The 16373-nt window shown below is 49.0% G+C and overlaps 1 protein-coding gene across 1 annotated transcript in view; it reads right to left on the bottom strand.

The window, feature by feature from the left end:
- Positions 1–375: 375 nt before the first annotated feature.
- POU2F3 (POU class 2 homeobox 3) overlaps positions 376–16373 on the bottom strand; it is a 35441-nt gene continuing 19443 nt past the window's right edge. Inside the window, exons 5-14 of the mRNA XM_003212687.4 lie at positions 9280–9384; positions 7946–8048; positions 5102–5184; positions 4801–4983; positions 4467–4608; positions 4216–4352; positions 3063–3224; positions 2041–2107; positions 1572–1704; positions 376–1021 (exon numbers count right to left, since the gene is read on the bottom strand). Of these exons, the coding sequence (XP_003212735.3) occupies positions 982–1021; positions 1572–1704; positions 2041–2107; positions 3063–3224; positions 4216–4352; positions 4467–4608; positions 4801–4983; positions 5102–5184; positions 7946–8048; positions 9280–9384 (1155 nt within the window). The 3' untranslated portion in view covers positions 376–981. The remainder of the gene's footprint in view (positions 1022–1571; positions 1705–2040; positions 2108–3062; positions 3225–4215; positions 4353–4466; positions 4609–4800; positions 4984–5101; positions 5185–7945; positions 8049–9279; positions 9385–16373) is intronic.

Here is a 16373-nt window from a genome sequence, read left to right on the forward strand (position 1 = left end):
CAACCTCCTGCAAGGAGGAAGGAGGGCAGAGAATTGCACAGCTCCATCCTCTACAGCATGGGGCAACCAGCAAAACTGCTCCGGAGGTTTGGTATCAGACAGAGCCCAATGGATGAACAACAGAAAGAAGGGATGGCCAACATTCGTCTTTGTCCCATCAAACCTACACAAAATGACTCTGTGGTCATTGCAGTTGGAAGTTCACGAGGGGCTGCAAACAGTGCCGTCCTCCATTGGGCAGCTGGGAGCAATAACAAGACCTGGACACACGTTTTGCAAAAGGAGAAAATTTTTTTTTAAAGCAAAAAAAAAAATTAAAAAAATAAAATTAAAAAAAAAAGCAAGCTGTAAAATACTTAATATTAAAGAAAAAAAAGAGAGAGGGAAAAAAAGGAAAAAAAAATCAGAAGGAAAGCAGAAGGGCTCAAAGCAAAGCAAGCGTGGTGGTGAGTAAAGCACAGTCGTTGGCCTTGGAAGCCAATGGGAAACCAAGGCTGCCATCTAGACACGGGTCTCTGCTGAAATGAACTGGGTGACCTCGGCTCAGTTTGGGGTTTGGTACGTGTGCGTGCCAGTCACAGCATGGCAGACCCTTCTCATGGGAAGCTCTGAAATGAGTGGGGGGAAAGAGGGTCCTGACATAGGAATCCTTCCAGACGAGGGATTGCCGGGCAGTCTGGTGTGAGCACAGAGGTTTGCAAGCAGAGGGCAGTGTTTCATGCTGATAGAGCTAAGCAAGGGCTCGTTCTTGGAGTGAATGAATGCATGGAAGAGAGTTAAAATGTCACTGTCGGTGTTCAGATCCTCGGGGAGGTCAGCTGCAGCCTGAGTCCCTGGAGTTCTGTGCTCGGGCTTCCCCTAACATTCATTGGGCAGTGCTTGGAAGGCACTGTGCCGCCAGATGTTGCCCCAAGCATTGTTCCTGGAGAAGTTGGTCCATAGCTGGAGGTCAGAGCTCCTCGTACACGGGACGGAATGGTCTCAGTGGAGGTAGGTAGGTTGGTTCCATCGGTACCAAGATCTGCGTGCAACACAGCGAATCAGAGCTACGATCACCACGTGGTTAACTTTTCCCCTTGAAACAAAAACCATTCCTATCCCACTTGTGTTCCTGCTCAGACTCGGCAGCCAGCGAGTGCTCCTTTGCCCTACAGGAAGCTCACAGCAAACCCCTCTTTCTGAGCAGCTGCCTGCTCTGAGCTGCTGGTTCCCACACGTGGCTGCGGGGCTTCCTCTGCGTCAGAGCAGCTCTGAGTCATGGCACGGGGTGATCCGTGACTCAAAGCCCAGCAGCTACACTCAGTGCCCTCTGCTCTCAGCTGCCTTCCTCTGAACGCAGCATCCGTGATGTCACGTGCAGCGAGCAGGAGAAACCGCGGGTGCAGAGGGCAGAGCAGTGGGGGCACAACTAATGAGATAACGAGGAAGGCTCGGAGTCTGCGCGTGTAATGACATGCCATCACGTGGCTCCACGCTGCTGGGGACTCTACAGGGCTGCATGCTCTGCCCTGAAGTCCCTCTGCTTTTCTCTCATCTCTACCTGATGCCATGTCACCCCCACTCCACCTTACCCTGAAGAGTTGAAACCGGACGAGTTCATGGCAGCTTTGGAGTTGCTCTGGGCTGTGCTGGGGCTGCTGGCATGGAGGGCACTGCCAGGGGATGAGGGCCTGCTGGAGTTCCCTGGGGAACACGATGATGTTACTGCACGGCAGAGAGAGCAGAGTGAGGCTGGGATCTCCCTTCTCCCCTCCAGCCTCCTGCTCCCACCCTGTGCTGAAGTGCCCTCCTTTGGCTGCTTGGTGTGCAGCTCCCAAACCTCAGCACCCCAACGGGGTATTTTGGAGGTGTTAGCACACCCAGGAAGCTTTCCATGGCTTTGTTCCAGCCAAGAGAAAGATTCTGCTCTTCTCATCCCTCAGACAACACGGTGCCGGGCTACTTCCTCAGGGTTATCATGGCTTGGAAGCCAAGTGGCCTGAGAGCAAGAGCAGAGGAGGGAGGGAAGGAATGGGAGCGAGGTGGTTTGTCAGGGCTTACCTGTCCCAGACATGGTGCTGTGCACCGGGTTGACAGAGAGGGGCCCCAAGGACCCTGAGGTAGAGACCTGAGGAGGAACAGAGGCAGGCAGTCAGAGGATGGCACTGGGGGTGTGGATCCCAAAGAGCCACTCCTTCCCATTTCCTTCACAACATGCTGGCTGCCAGGCATGCTTCTTACCCCCCCCTACACCTCTTCATACTCTATTGGACGTGCACAACTCCCACATTCAGGGTCGTGCAAAGAAACCAGAATGAGTATTAAACACGCCTGATCTAAATGTATAGGTCAGCAGTAGGAACTGCTGCCCTCTGAATGTTCTCAGCAATGCCTCAGCTTGTTCTGGTCTCAGCACAAGTAGCCCCATTTCCTTTGAGGAGCTCTTAATGGGCGAGAACTCTCATGTGAGTATTACTAATTTGGTGGCTGTAATCAAAGCGAGCCTGGGGCACCTGGAGTCCAACTGAGATACTTCAACTACAGGCAATGCGTTGGTCAGAGTGACTGATGAGCACTTTGCATGATGCATTCACAGGATAACCATCCACCAAAGCTGCTGCTTTAAGAATTTGTGGCTCTCAAGCAGCATTTTGTGCTTGCGACTGTAGAGCAAAAGCGTTGTGCAACAAGTGACCAAACTTCTCGTGGTGTCTTTCTACCTTCTAATAGGTAATTCCAAAACCCAAAAGATTTTAAGATAGAATACTGCTTGTGAATACATCCTCTCCCTCCCACTCACACACACTCCACTACCAGCACCAGCAGGGAGATTCCTGCCACTTTTATACATGCAAGCTCCTGGGCAAATATTAACTAGCAGAAATGCAGTAGCAACTTGTTATCCAACAGATCACAGCATGTGTTTCCACTAACTCTCACAATGTCTTCCATCTTTCTTGGCAACAAAAATACGCTCGCCAAAACGGATATGTGCAATATGAAGAAGGACAGATAACACCACTGAAGTGCATTCTGCATTTCTGCATGGATGGAAGTCGGCTCCTCAACCCCGAGTATCTCACCAGTCTGGAATTGTAGATGGGCGATTTGATGGGGGATGGCATCGGGCAGCTGATCCGTTTTTCCTTCTGGCGCCGGTTGCAGAACCAGACCCGAACCACTTCTTTTTCCATGGAGAGCTGCTCTGCTATCAAGGAGATCTCCTCTGAGCTGGGCTTGGGGTTCTGCTAAGAAATAGCAGGAGGTTAAAGAAGGCCCCAGAGATCTCCGACTTATGGCGTCAGTGCATTCTTCTGCTGCTGGACAAGGGTGGGGTGGGTTGTAAACTGGAGAGGGCAGAAAATTTGCTTCTAAGGCAAAAGGTAAACATTTGCATGAGAGATCACGTTCTGTGAACCAGACAAGCACCTCTGATTCAACATCAGATCCCATGGAATCAGCGGGGATGAGTCACAGTGCCTGGCCCTGCTGTTGCACAAAGCATGCAGCGCTTTGATCCCAGCACCACCTTCAGTAGTTGCTGGAGAGGAAGGTCATGGCTATTGGACACAGCCCCGAGTGCTGTTTGTACTTCCCTGCACCATCTCACAAAACCATTTCATCTCTTTTTTTCCTCCATCCCCCACTTAGAAACGTACTCCCATCCTCTTTTTTTCCGACTCATTCATTTTCTGGCACACTTGACTGCGTTTCGCTCTGTGGTTTTTGATCCGAGTTGGAGACTTCAGGGGAAAAAACAACCCAGCATGGCGATGCCAGGGCAGCTTTCCTGTTACAAAGTATACGTACTAGCTAAAAAATGAGCTGCCTGGAAAGATCTGAAAATGTCTGCCTTTTGTTCTCATCAACAGTCTTAGAAGGAAAATTTGATATGATCAGATGTGATGGAGAAAACAAGAAAAAATGAGGGCTGGTCAGAAAGAGTTTCAGTGAAAAATGTTCAATGGATTGATGTACCCCAACTGACTGAAAGCTCTGTAGTGATTTTTCTTGAAAACCTTCATGTTTAAGAAGTGAAAGGCTCCACTTTCAAAATGATTGGCAGCACCCACTGTGCCAATGCTTGGCTCCTTCCTGCACCCACAGGAGCCGTCCAGCAGCTCCCAAAGAGAAGAGGGCAAGGAGGCATCTTCCCAAGCACGCTCCTAACCTGCCATCAAAACAAACAGAAAAGTGGTGGAGAGCTCCCAACACATTGAAACATTCTCTCCTCACATCTTGGAATCTTTTCTCCAGCGTGGAGCGAATGTTGGTCTCAATGCTGGTTCGCTTCTTCCTTTTCCGTCCGAACATCTCGTTCACGGAGGGGTAGGAGCTGGGAGTGCTCATGGAGGAATCCAAAGGAGCAGATTCTGGGGAAAGAGAAAAGGGAAGATGCTGAAGATCACAAGTTATCTTCATTTCCAGCTCCTTTCTGGGAACTGTGGCGCCTCGTAAAGTGAACAAACACATGGAACGTCACCTACCCGCGTCACTCAGCCACTTCTCCAGCAGAGGTTTGAGCTTGCACATGTTCTTAAAGCTGAGGTTGAGAGCCTCGAAGCGGGAAATGGTGGTCTGGCTGAAGTCGTTGCCATAGAGCTTCCCCATGGCAAGGCCAACGTCACCCTGCCAGGGAACATGACACAACGCATTTGGAAGGGATATTCCAATTCCGAAGAAAGCAAATCTATACCTACCATTGTATCTGCCATTCCTCCAGCCATATACGCCCTTCCTCCACCCACTCCTCTGCCCCAAGCTCCCCCAGCCCAACGTGTTCCAAGTGACACCAGTGTTCCTACAGAGGAAGCCGCTCACCTGTGTGAACCCCAATTTGATCCGCCTCTGTTTGAAAGTCTTAGCAAACTTCTCGAGCTCCTCCAGGTCGCTGGGCTCCTCGGATGCTCCGGATGGAGTGAGGTGCTTGGCCACTTGCAGGTGCTGGGGTACATCCAGGTGAGGTTCGACGGATGAGCCAGGGAGCCCAGAGCGGCCCACAGCCTACAAGACAAGCACAAAAATGAATAGAGTCAACTCCTATTGCCGTTCACCCGTAATAAAGCAGTGATTTACATAGAGGGGTGCTTCCCAGGTGGCAGCACGTGATGGGGGAAGTTACCTGCGATGCCAGGCTGGGTCCTGGCTGGGAGAGGAGAAGGCTGCCCTGCTGCTGGGGGAAGGAAAGGATGTTGGGCTGCAAGGCTGGGGAGAGAAAAGAGAGACATCCCATCAGATCGACTCCTCTGTCAGCACCCAGGAGCAGAGCATTGCTCCACGGGAAAGGCTCAAGAAGGTCTAAATGAAAGACTTCAGCCAGCTCGTGTTCAGAATACATGACTATTAGGACTTTTGGCCATTACGAGCGAGAGCAGCTCCAAAGCGGATTACAAGACAGGAAAGTTTGGGTTTTGGTTGTGGTTATTTTTTTCACTTCATGGTCTTTTAGGCCAAAAGGGACGATGAGAGTAATGATGTGGGTAAAACACTTCAGCCATTGATCCCTGCATGGAGCTCATTAACATCAGGTTCAGCTAGGACATCTTCTATAGACATCTAAATTAGATTTCAGATGTCAAGCTGCGGAGAATTTATCACACTCTTAGTGGTGATCCCTGCTAGCACTTAATCACTGTAACGGCTGTGATAGTGCACCTTATTTCCAAGAGGAGCTTTGCTGACTCCAGCTTTCAGGTACTTGATCATGTTAGAAATATCCCGATCCTACAGTTAATCTCATGAACCTGCCCAATCTGCTCTCTACAATACATTTCATTTCCAAGTGTCACGTTGACCCTTTCTTTTCTCCCCTGCTCTATTTCAAACAAATTGAATGTCTTTTGGAATATATGTACGCTGACACGAGATGATGAAAGGAAAAAAAAGAGAGAGGAAATCTATAAAACTAACAAAAAGTAGTATTTATGGACGCCAAGGAATTGTTTAGTTGACAAGCTGCTGTGCACGAGCCCATACATCCTACAGGGAATGTCCTAAGGGATTTAGTAGCAACTAAAGCAGTGTAAGTCCACAGATATTTAGCTGGGCTCTTGATGTCTGTTGTGGGTGAAGTCTGAGGAGGTTAGTGAGGATTTACAGCCCTTCTTGAAACAGGCAATATTTTCGATTGATTGGAACTGACAATTATTTAGAAATCTATAGACATTTACGGGCTTGTGCTGAAAAAAGGAAAAAAAATAGATAATCTCCAGAATCTCACTCCCTCTCTCTCTCTTTCCTTTTTTAATTTAGATCTGAATGTGCAGGATCCCATTTATTTATTTAGATTGGGGCCTCAATAAGCCTTCGTTAATGCTGGAACAAGTTTGAATTTCAAATGCAGGCTGGTAATGAGGTGCACATTTTTAACAGAGAAGGTAATTAATCACAGGAATGGCTTGCCTAGGGACATGGCGGATGCTCTGTCATTTGGAGTCTTTAAAAACATGATTGAACACCTTTGCAAGAGCTGAGCTCTAGCTGAAATGAAAATTACGGACTTGGTTCAGGAATCACCGGTTTGACAGCTGATGAGACACAGGCTGTTTTCGTGAGATGAAGTCTTCAGCAGCAATATTTTGGCTGAGAGTATTCCCAGCATCTCCCAGGCTGCTCGCTTCCACCCTTACGGCACAGAGCTCTCCCCCTCTCATCCAGTATCCAGCACTGCTGCCTGCAGGGCTGCGCACCGCATGATGAAGCGGCCCTGGGAACTTCTCTGCTTTAAAAACAGCTTGAATGCACTGAAATCAGCCCCAAACCAGCGGTCTCTTGCAAAGGTTAAAGCCACAACCAAGACCCTTTGGCCATGAAATGCATGACCTGATGCACCCATCGGTCAGAACTCGGGATGTATGGAGGATGTATGGCCTGAGGGATGACTTCAGGTCTGCCCCTGCATCACCCTCACCAAGCTTCTCCTTGCACCAAACCCAGCTGTGTCTCCACTTTCACTCTCCAGTGGCTGTGCCTGCACGCAGCAGAGGGTCATTAACGCTTGATAATCATCTATTCAAATGGAAGTGCTCTTGCACAACACGCTGGCCACACGCCAGAGCATCCCGTCTCCATCGAGTCTGGAAGAAGAAGGGGTCACAGCCAAACAAGTGGCCATCTGTTGGAAGGGCTGCAGCTGCCAGAGCAGCCTGCTTAACAGCAGAAACCATAACTCTATCAAAGGAAGCAAAGTTCTGTTTCCCAGCATCATGTGTTTCTTATTACATATGAATAAAACCAGGCAGTGAGCAATAGATTATGCCTGCCTTGCCAGCTCCAATAACCTAAATTCTGGGCTGCTGTCAAATGTACATCTACTGTCAAACATACATCAGAGAGTTTCTTGATGCATCACTCAGCACCACTTGGCAGAGTGAAGATAAAAGATAGGCTTCCCACTTGCCCACAATATAATACTTTTTCAGAGCTGTGTGTGTATGGCTGCACTCAAGCCTTTTGGGGTTTCAGTCCTGAGTTCTGGCTCGTGCAGAGGGACTTCTGTGCTGGAATAAATAAGAATGAGAAGAAGGGCCCAAACCCCTTTGCATCTGGCAGGCTGGGGGCTATGTCTGTCCATAAGCTCCATCAATGGCACCGTCTGTGCGGTGCTTGTTGGAGGAACACCATCCAAATACCGGAGATAAAGACAACGCCAGGAGGACCCGCCCAAGCGCTGGTTGAGCCCTCAGTCCTTTCTCTCCCCATAGACGTCCCGGCCCCACGGATGGAGCAGGATTTGGGGCGGCCCCCAGGTGGCACTCGAGGAGCGCACAGCGCAGCGTCTCCGCCCCGCATCCTTCCGAGCGCCGTCCGCGGGTGGAAACCCCACGAGAGACGGGGAAACCCATCTGGTGACAAGCATCGGGCTGCGGAAAGCCAGCGGTGCAGGTTAAAAGCGACAGGAGGGAGAAGGGAAGGCTCTTCCTAAGTAGGGATCTGCTGATGGCAATGCTCCTTTCATTGCTCTTACCTTGCTGCCCTGCCTGGGACTGGGAGAGGAGGAACTGAGGGACGGACTGCATGTGGCCGGGAAGCAACACGAGCTGCTGCAGGGTGTGGAGAGAGCTCATATCCTACGGGAAAAGCAAACAACACAGCTCAGAGATGTCAGTTCTCCGCATAGCATCACCTCTCTGTGAGGTTCCCCACTCCCCGGTCTTTTATGCTGCCCTTGACCCCGCTCACACTTCTCATTTAATTGCTGGCACATCTCATATGTGTCCTTTGTGCACAATAGAGCTGCAGGTCCAGAGCCGCCCCAGGATCTGAAGGTTTCAGCTTGCTAAGAAAAAAATTCCATGCACACACTGACATCCACGGGGAGAATGTGCGCTTCTAACTGAAAAAGTTAATGCTTGAAAGACATTTTTTGAGGGAATGGAAATCAAAACCTCCTTGTCAGAAGCAACAACAACCCCCCTTGGATCTCAGCTTCTCACAGACATCGTATTTTTGAGAATACACTCCCTAGGATCACACAGACTGTCCCATCCCACCAACGCTGAGCTGCTTTGTGCAGGAAAATGGGCTCCTCACCAGCACTGCGATGGACACAGCCATCAAATCCCAACGTGTTTTCTGTTCTTTGCCACATATCTGCTGGGCTTTCCCCACTTTGCTCTGAACAGAGCAGGCAATAGGGACTGAGAGATGTTGAGAATGCTCCTTCACATTACTAGGGTCCCTACATCATTTTTAGGGATTAGGGAATAAGAGTTGGCATTTGTTTAGGATAGGGAGAAAAATGCCCCAATAAGACCAAATCTCTTTAGGAAAAAAGTCCCTCAAAGAATAAATATCTTCTCTGGTGTATATCAATCGGAGCAGACAGGTACCAAGTTGGCTATGCTGGTTCAGATTAAAAATTAATCTAGACTAGGGTGATAACTCCAGTGATGGCATTAAGCAGGCATTCACAGGAACGAGGAAGGCAAAGGCAAACATATCCAACACCTCCCCTTGGTGTTCCCCTTGGTCCAGTTATTTTCAGCTCAAGGGATTTCCTGAGCACAGTGTGATTTTCCTTAGTAAACCCTCAACAGCAATCTCTCCCAAGCACACGTCTAGTCTGCCTTTGGGTCCATGTCAAACGCTCTGCATCCTTTGGCATTACACAGACCTGCTGAAAAGAGGCTGAGGAGGACGTTGATTTGTGCCAGCACAGATTCACTTTTTTGATTCAGTGTCTATCACATCCTCACGTCTCCTTTTGTCACTGCCAAAAGAGTATTGAGTTTGGCAAGTGCCTCAAAAACAGCCTTTCCCTTGGACATGCTTGACCCCTGGTGCAGCAAAGGCACTCACCCCTGCAATCTGGCTTCCAGGCATCATTGAGGATCCCTGTACAAGGTGTCCTGACCTGGGGGGGATTGTAGATTGCAAGGAGTCACTGAGGTCTTCAGTTTTAATCTGGAAAAGAGCAAAGTGATGCTGGCATTAGGGGACAGACGTGGGGAGGTTAGGAGCTGGAGATGGGAGAAATGGAGAAGGGATGGCTGTGGGACAGGGGGAGAGGTCTGGACCCAGTGCTTCCACTCCTGGCTGGGTCATTCCCCACTTCTGCTCTCCAGTTTACAACACATTGTTTTCTGCTCTGCCAAAACCAAGGGGGGATTTGCAGTTTGCTCAATTAAAGTGCATTAATTAAAACACTTTAGGAAGTTTCCAGTGACTTAGCAGGCTTTAAAGCTTCCCTCACACAAAACATTGAGGCATTCTGTGGTGTTATTAGGAAGACACGACTATTTCCCTCTATAGACCACGACTCACAGCCCTATATTTGCTGTGGGCAGCCTCACGCTTTTCTCTGTAGGTAGCATCAAATGGAGAGCGGAGCAGGAGAGGAAAGGTTATGAAGGGAAAGACCTCAAAAAGCAGTGTAACCTTCCAGATTTGAAAATGCACCAGTCTTGGCACCAAATGTACCAAATGATGAGAAAACAGCAAGAAACTGGGAGGTCCCATTGTATTGGATCGACAGAGAAGTCCTTAGAATGAGCTGTGGGAAAAATGCCCAATTTCACAGACATCAACCCAGCGGTCATTTAAACCTACTTTCATTTCCAAGACAGATTTCATTCTACAAAGATCACAGTTTCTGAATCCACGTTGTTAAGAATTTACCCAGGGATGTGAGGACTGAATACTTTCATCTGGTTTACTGCAGAGTTCCCACGTTCATTTCTAATATTGCTTCTACGTATAATGACAGTAATGTTGCATCATTTCACATTAGCTGACAGTTTTTAGCTGGGAGAGAAGAGGGGTGAACCTCACTGGGGAGAATTTAGAAGTTTATGGATTAATTCTTGAAAGCTGAGGAGCATCTACGTGCAGACGCTGTATGCAAGAAAACATCATATAGATCTCTTATAATACATTTTCTCTAAGGAAAGGTAGAAGAAAACAGATCCCAGATTTTGGATTAAGTTCTTACTGAGTGTGAGAGCGCTCAGACCAAGGCTCATCTCAACCATCCCTGTCCTAATCTAAGGCAGTGCAAGAGGCTCCCGTTCCCACAAACTGGAAAAACCAGGAGAAAACCTGAAAGGACACGTCTTGAAGACCTCATCCAGAGCCTCAACATCGCAGATTCACTCTTAGTACCAGGTCTGCACCTTCCACGTCCCATCAATTGGCCCCTAACTCAACACTGCCCAAAAGCAGAGCAGGGTCACTTTGCTGGCGTTGTGCTGTAGGTGACGCGGCCTTCAACCAGCAGAGGGGAGCAAGAAATGTCCCTTCTAAAGACCGTGGCACAAGCGAGTACTTTTGGCCTGAAGGTAATTTTCACTTCAGTTTGAGTAAAGCAAACAAACGGACAACATTCCCCAGCGAGAGAAAGAGAAGATGCGATCGCTACAGCTGCGGTGCTGGGAGACCCCATGAACATTTTGGAAAGGGCTGTGCGGAGGGAAGAGAGTTACAACACCTCCTTTCATTACAACTGCAGCTCTGGATGCTGCCGAAACTCGTTTTGCAATCACACGAGCTCCTTGCGACAAGAGCTGTACATGCTACGAATTCCAGTTCTTTCCTACCTCTCAGGTTGGCATGATCATCCCGCACGGCCTGGCGAAAAAAAATCAGATGGAAGAGCTTCTTGATTGCTATCGACGCGAGTTGTGTTTAAATGACTGAATAAATGGTAGCAAAAGGCTCGGCAGAACACCGTTACCCTTGAGCCATCCGCTCGGCGGAGGGAAATGGCTTTTTGATTTTTCCTTCCCTGAGGGTGCGTTAAAAAAGAATAAAAATAATAATAATAATAATAATAATAATAAAAAATCATCCGAGCCAAAAAAAAAAAAGTTAAAAAAAAAAAGTCACCCCTGCTGACAATCCATGGGTCAACCCAACGCGATCATCCGAGTCCAAACAGTCCCGAAAAAAAAGAAAAAAGTTGTCTCAGAAAACGAGGTGCTGGATCCCGCCTGGGTGATGATCCCAACGGGAGCGGAGTGTTGAAGAAGCACGAGCCATTTCCAAACTGAAATCAATTTTTACAGCTGCCAAGCGGAATGATCTGGAAGCTTTCCAGGCTGAAAGGGGTGTGTAGCTGCATCCCGGCATCGCACAGTATGAGAACGGGAGGTGGGTTTGGCAAAGGACCGGTTCCCCATTTAAAAACAACAACATCTCCCACTGCTCCTTCCCCCGTCCCTGGAATTCTCTGGCTCTCTCCTGCGCAGTGGGCGGGATCCTGGGTGTTCTTGACAAATCCTCCCATGCACCTTTTTTCATTGGTTTTAGGCTCAATTTTACTTCTCCCTCCTCTTCCTCTCCCCACCAGGCCTGCAGCTGGCTAATTGTTCATTAGCGAGAGATCGGGGGATATCCAAAGCTTTTGGGTTGGTTTATGCAAATCCTGCACCTTCATTTTTTTTCCCCAGCTAAACCAGCACTATTACCAAACGTACGTTAAAGAACCCAAACAAACCCCCCCCCCAAAACCACACACATTGTGGGTGCGGCCACTCAAAATCATGAGACTCCCTTAAAATCATGTTGATTTCAAACTAATAAAACAAGAGGAGGTGTTGCCTTCTCCTTTCCCAGTGCATCCAACCCGTGCTTGCAGGTATTTTCTACAAATATGAGAGCTTTCCTTAAGAAACCAAAGGAGGTTGAAATTGTCACAGGGTCACCCTATGTTGGCTTTGGCCAAGCTCCATGCTACAGCACGGCAAGAGAGCAATGGTGATTTAGCTGAAGTCAGGACAGCTCTTGCTGTTGTTCCTCAACGATGACCATGGTCAGAATGGGAAGAACCAACATTTCTTCCCATTGACTTGGATTTGGGGAAACTGCACTCTCCAAGGCTAAGTGACCTGGTAGGAGAGCGGGATGAGATCAAACAGCACGAAGCTCCCTGCTCGCTTTTGGGTGCCTGCCCCGGGCTGCAGCAGGTAACGGCAGGCGGCACCCGCATGCACAGCTCCTTTGGAGAGAGGAATCACACTTGCAAATCTCAGGTGGATGTTTTCACAGCCTTAAAATAGGGTCAGCTGCCCCCGAGCAATGCGAGTGAAAAAACACAGGAAGGGTGACTGGAGAAAGGAGAGTCCCTTCCTTCAGTTGGCGAACATGCTTGCTGGGCATGGCCAATGATGGATTGTTTCTTGCCTATCTCTAGCCCGAAAACAAAAACAAAAAGCAAAACAAACTAAGAAACATATTGAGGGCGATGGAAAATGATCAAAGCTCTTCGGCTTGCTTGCGTAACTGATTTGTGGATGGTGTTTCATAAACATTTCATAAGAAGGAGAATTATGAAGAAAACATCTCCCAACCTGCCTGCAATTACTGCACAAACTCTTCCTTACCAGTAGGAAGAAGGGAAGGAAAAAAAAAAAAGTACATCTGTTTTGTAACTGATCTGTGAACTTTTGGCAAACATTCGGCTCGTGAAAACATCCTGCAGACATATTGCAAAGCTGCACGGAGCTGGCCTTACACAAGGAAGTTGGAGAGATTCACATTAGCAGCTCCAGCCTCAGCACGTGGAAGGCCGTACCCTTTCAAGAGACAGACAGACAGACGGACGGAGCGAGCCACGTGCACGGCTGGCAGCAGGATGCCATTGGTTGGACAGAGCTCTGGCTGCAGCTCCTGGCATCCACCCAGCGCCAATGCCAAGGTTGGCTGGAGGTGCTGCACGTTACCTCAATTAGCAATTCAGGTAATGAACAACAAGCAACCGGCTGTGGCCCCTAGACCAGAAAGAAGCAAAGCAGGGCACTGCGTGTTGGCCATCTGCATGGCTTGTCCTTGCCCACCAGGCAGCCCACACACAACCCCAAGCCTCCTCCTATGGGAGAGCATTGATAGGACATAGCACCACTCCATCCTCCTCTTTGCACAGGTGGGACTGAGTGATTCAGCCCACCCTGGGATGCTTAACCCATGTTGAGATAAAAGCTGCCCCAAAAGCCACACCAGCCTTCCCCAGCACCGAGCAGGAGCTGTGGTTGTTCTTTTAGGGCTGAAGACAACTGTACGTGTTGGGTAGTTTCTATTTAGCCAGTAACCTCTTTGAAACAGGTATTTATCTGCCCTCGTATCTGGCTTATCTCACAGTCAGCAATTCACAACTGTTTAAGCCTTTGACTTACACGTATTCCTCCTACTACAGCTGCAGAGAGGAGTGGGGATGGCTGCTGGGGCACACAGAGCTTCAGAGGGTCTGAGCCACTTGCCCTCCACCAAAAAGGAGCAGCGCATTTCTTCCGGGGCTGAATCATTCCCCAAGTACCATTTCCTACAGCAGCATTGCCTGAAGTCAAGGGAAGATGCCTTATGGTAGAACCAGATATCAGAACTGCATTTGGGGATACTGCAGCCGGCCAAGCCTTCCCACCTTCCCATGGTGTCAGTGTGCTTCTTTGTGAATTACCTGCACATTCTTGGGCACCATAAAATAAAACACACACTAATAATAAACTATAGCAATAAGAATAATGGGCTTGCAATTACTATTTCCATGTCTGCTATCCTGCACACACAGCAAGGCTTAACAGACACCGGGAAGAAAGCAAAAAACTCCAACATTAACACAACAGCATCCCCTCTATAAAATTTGATATCCTCTCACACCAAAGGGTGAGATCTTGAGGAGCTGTCAGTGTGACAAAAGCAGAATTAATCCCACGCTGAATGCCTACAGATGACATCCTACTGCTCAGTAATGACAGCACACTGAAAAATTAAAATGTAATCCCTAACCTCAACACACCTGCATCAGAGCTTTACGAGGCCTTGGTGCTTATTAACTGAGGTCGGATCTGATATGCTTTAACCCTCTGAGCTTCAGCTCAGGACACTCATGTCTGTGCCACGGCTGCAGTAAAAGCAGGGGTGGGAAATCAAAACTAAGTGTCACTGAGATCTGAGCTCCACAAAGGGGAACTGAAGGAGCCACTCTCCGCTTTGCATTCGCAGCACTTCTGGCACAGCGTAACCACACTGCTTTTGCACTGAGGCATAGAACAGGAAAAAGTCACCCTGCTCTCTGCACCGAGCAACAGGACTCAAAATGCTTGTGTGTAGCACAGTGGGCTCCCAGTGCCAGCACTGGGTATGGGAGAGAGGAGACTGGAGTCAGAGCTGGGTGAGCACCAGACCTTAATGGTCACTGCTCACAGCTGAACTGTCCCTGTGTGAGCTGAGGGCTTTGGGGTGGCTGTCTGCATCCGGAGAGAACAGAACCAACCAAGGGATACTGACAATCAGCAGCTCAGAGCATCTTCACTCTTATTATTGGTACTCAGGCATGCGGTGCCTCCCCTGCCAGGACTTGTGGACATGGCAAATTGCAAGTATTTATTAAAAAAAGGGTGAAGATGTCATTTTCTTGGTCAGAATGGTGAGACCCTCCAAGCAAAGCATGGAAAACTGCTTTACCACCATATAGGCTGCAATTTCTCCTACAGCTCCATTCCAGGACTGCCCCCCAGTGCTGCCCTCCTGCCCCAATCTCCCCATACACTGCAGCACTGCTCCTGCATCTCACTCAATTCCACTTGCCCAACTTCCAAAGCTCTCCAGAACTCCACCTCTGCCTACACCTTGGTGCTTATCTCCTCTCCCAGCCTGAACTGCATCCCTGCCCCTTTCCTTATCAATCAGATTTCACACACACCAGGCTACATGGCTTCTCCCAGGCCCTCCTGCATGCTTGCACAGGTTTTCTGGAACCTGACCACGTTCCTGTTGAAGTCAGAAGCAAAGCTGTTTGATGGAGCTTCGCTGGGGCCAGAACCAAACCTTCAACCACTCGTGAAAATTTTCCCCTTTCCCACAGATCTCCAGCTGATGGGGAGCAGGCTGTGCTCGTTCTGTGTTCTTCATGCCCTCTGGCTGCCAACCAGTTAGAAACCATCCCAATACCTGGGACTGCAGGGAGGCAGTGACTGGATCTGTCACACCCCAGCAGTGCCATGCTTGGAGAGGGTCCCTCGGTGGCACGGTGCTTCCCACCACATCCCACATTGGTAAGGAATTCACTTGGAATCAGTTGGCTCCCATGACTCCATCCCAGCTCTGCAAGTCCCTCTGACTGGGGGAGGGGAGTTTTGGCACCCACTGCCCCCAGGGAACTAGAACACAAGGAAAGGAACGGAATCAAAGGCACACAGGGAATATAATTTAAAAAGGGAGAGCAAGAAAGGTCAACATTGCTGGACAGCAACACATCTTTTTCATTTTGAGTGGAATCGTAGAGTGGTTTGGGTTGGAAGGGACCTTTAAGATCATCTAGTTCCAACCCTCTGCTACAAGCAGGGATATGAAAAGCAGGGAGGGAACAGAGGGTAGAGAGCTCTGGGTGACTTCCACGTGTTGGGTGTGCTACAGGGAGAACCCCACGTCTGCCCCCCGAGGGGCTGAGCTCCATCAGTCCAACCCACTGATTTCACATGGAGCGTGAGCACATCACCTCCGGGATGGGAGAAAGTGTGCTCTGATGTCAGGCTGCCAAAATTAGAGGCCTTGCTTGAAACCCCATCGCCTTCACCTTTTTAATGCTATGACTTGCCCTTCTGAAAAATGGGTGCAGGGCCCCACCCTTGCTGGGTGGTGCAGGCTTTGATTGAATTCTTGGAGCTCACCAGATGAAAGGCCTTCAAGAATTTGGAGTCTTCTCTTTATTACCAATGAGCCATTCTCTAGCAGGCAGAAGAGTCATATCCATGCTTAAAAAGGTGCCGGGCAACCTGAATATTGCCTTGATGGTGACAACTACGCCTTGAGCTCAGTTTCTATTATGGAAGGGATCATTATGTCTCTTCAGTGCATGAAAACAGAGCTTATCCCCTGCAAGCTCAGAAAACACTGACCAAAGGTGAAAGAGGCACAACTGGAACAGAGAACTTGCACAAAGAGAAAACCAGCCTGTCCAT

The sequence above is a fragment of the Meleagris gallopavo genome, chromosome 26 (genome assembly GCF_000146605.3).
Source record: "Meleagris gallopavo isolate NT-WF06-2002-E0010 breed Aviagen turkey brand Nicholas breeding stock chromosome 26, Turkey_5.1, whole genome shotgun sequence".
NCBI lineage: Eukaryota > Metazoa > Chordata > Aves > Galliformes > Phasianidae > Meleagris > Meleagris gallopavo.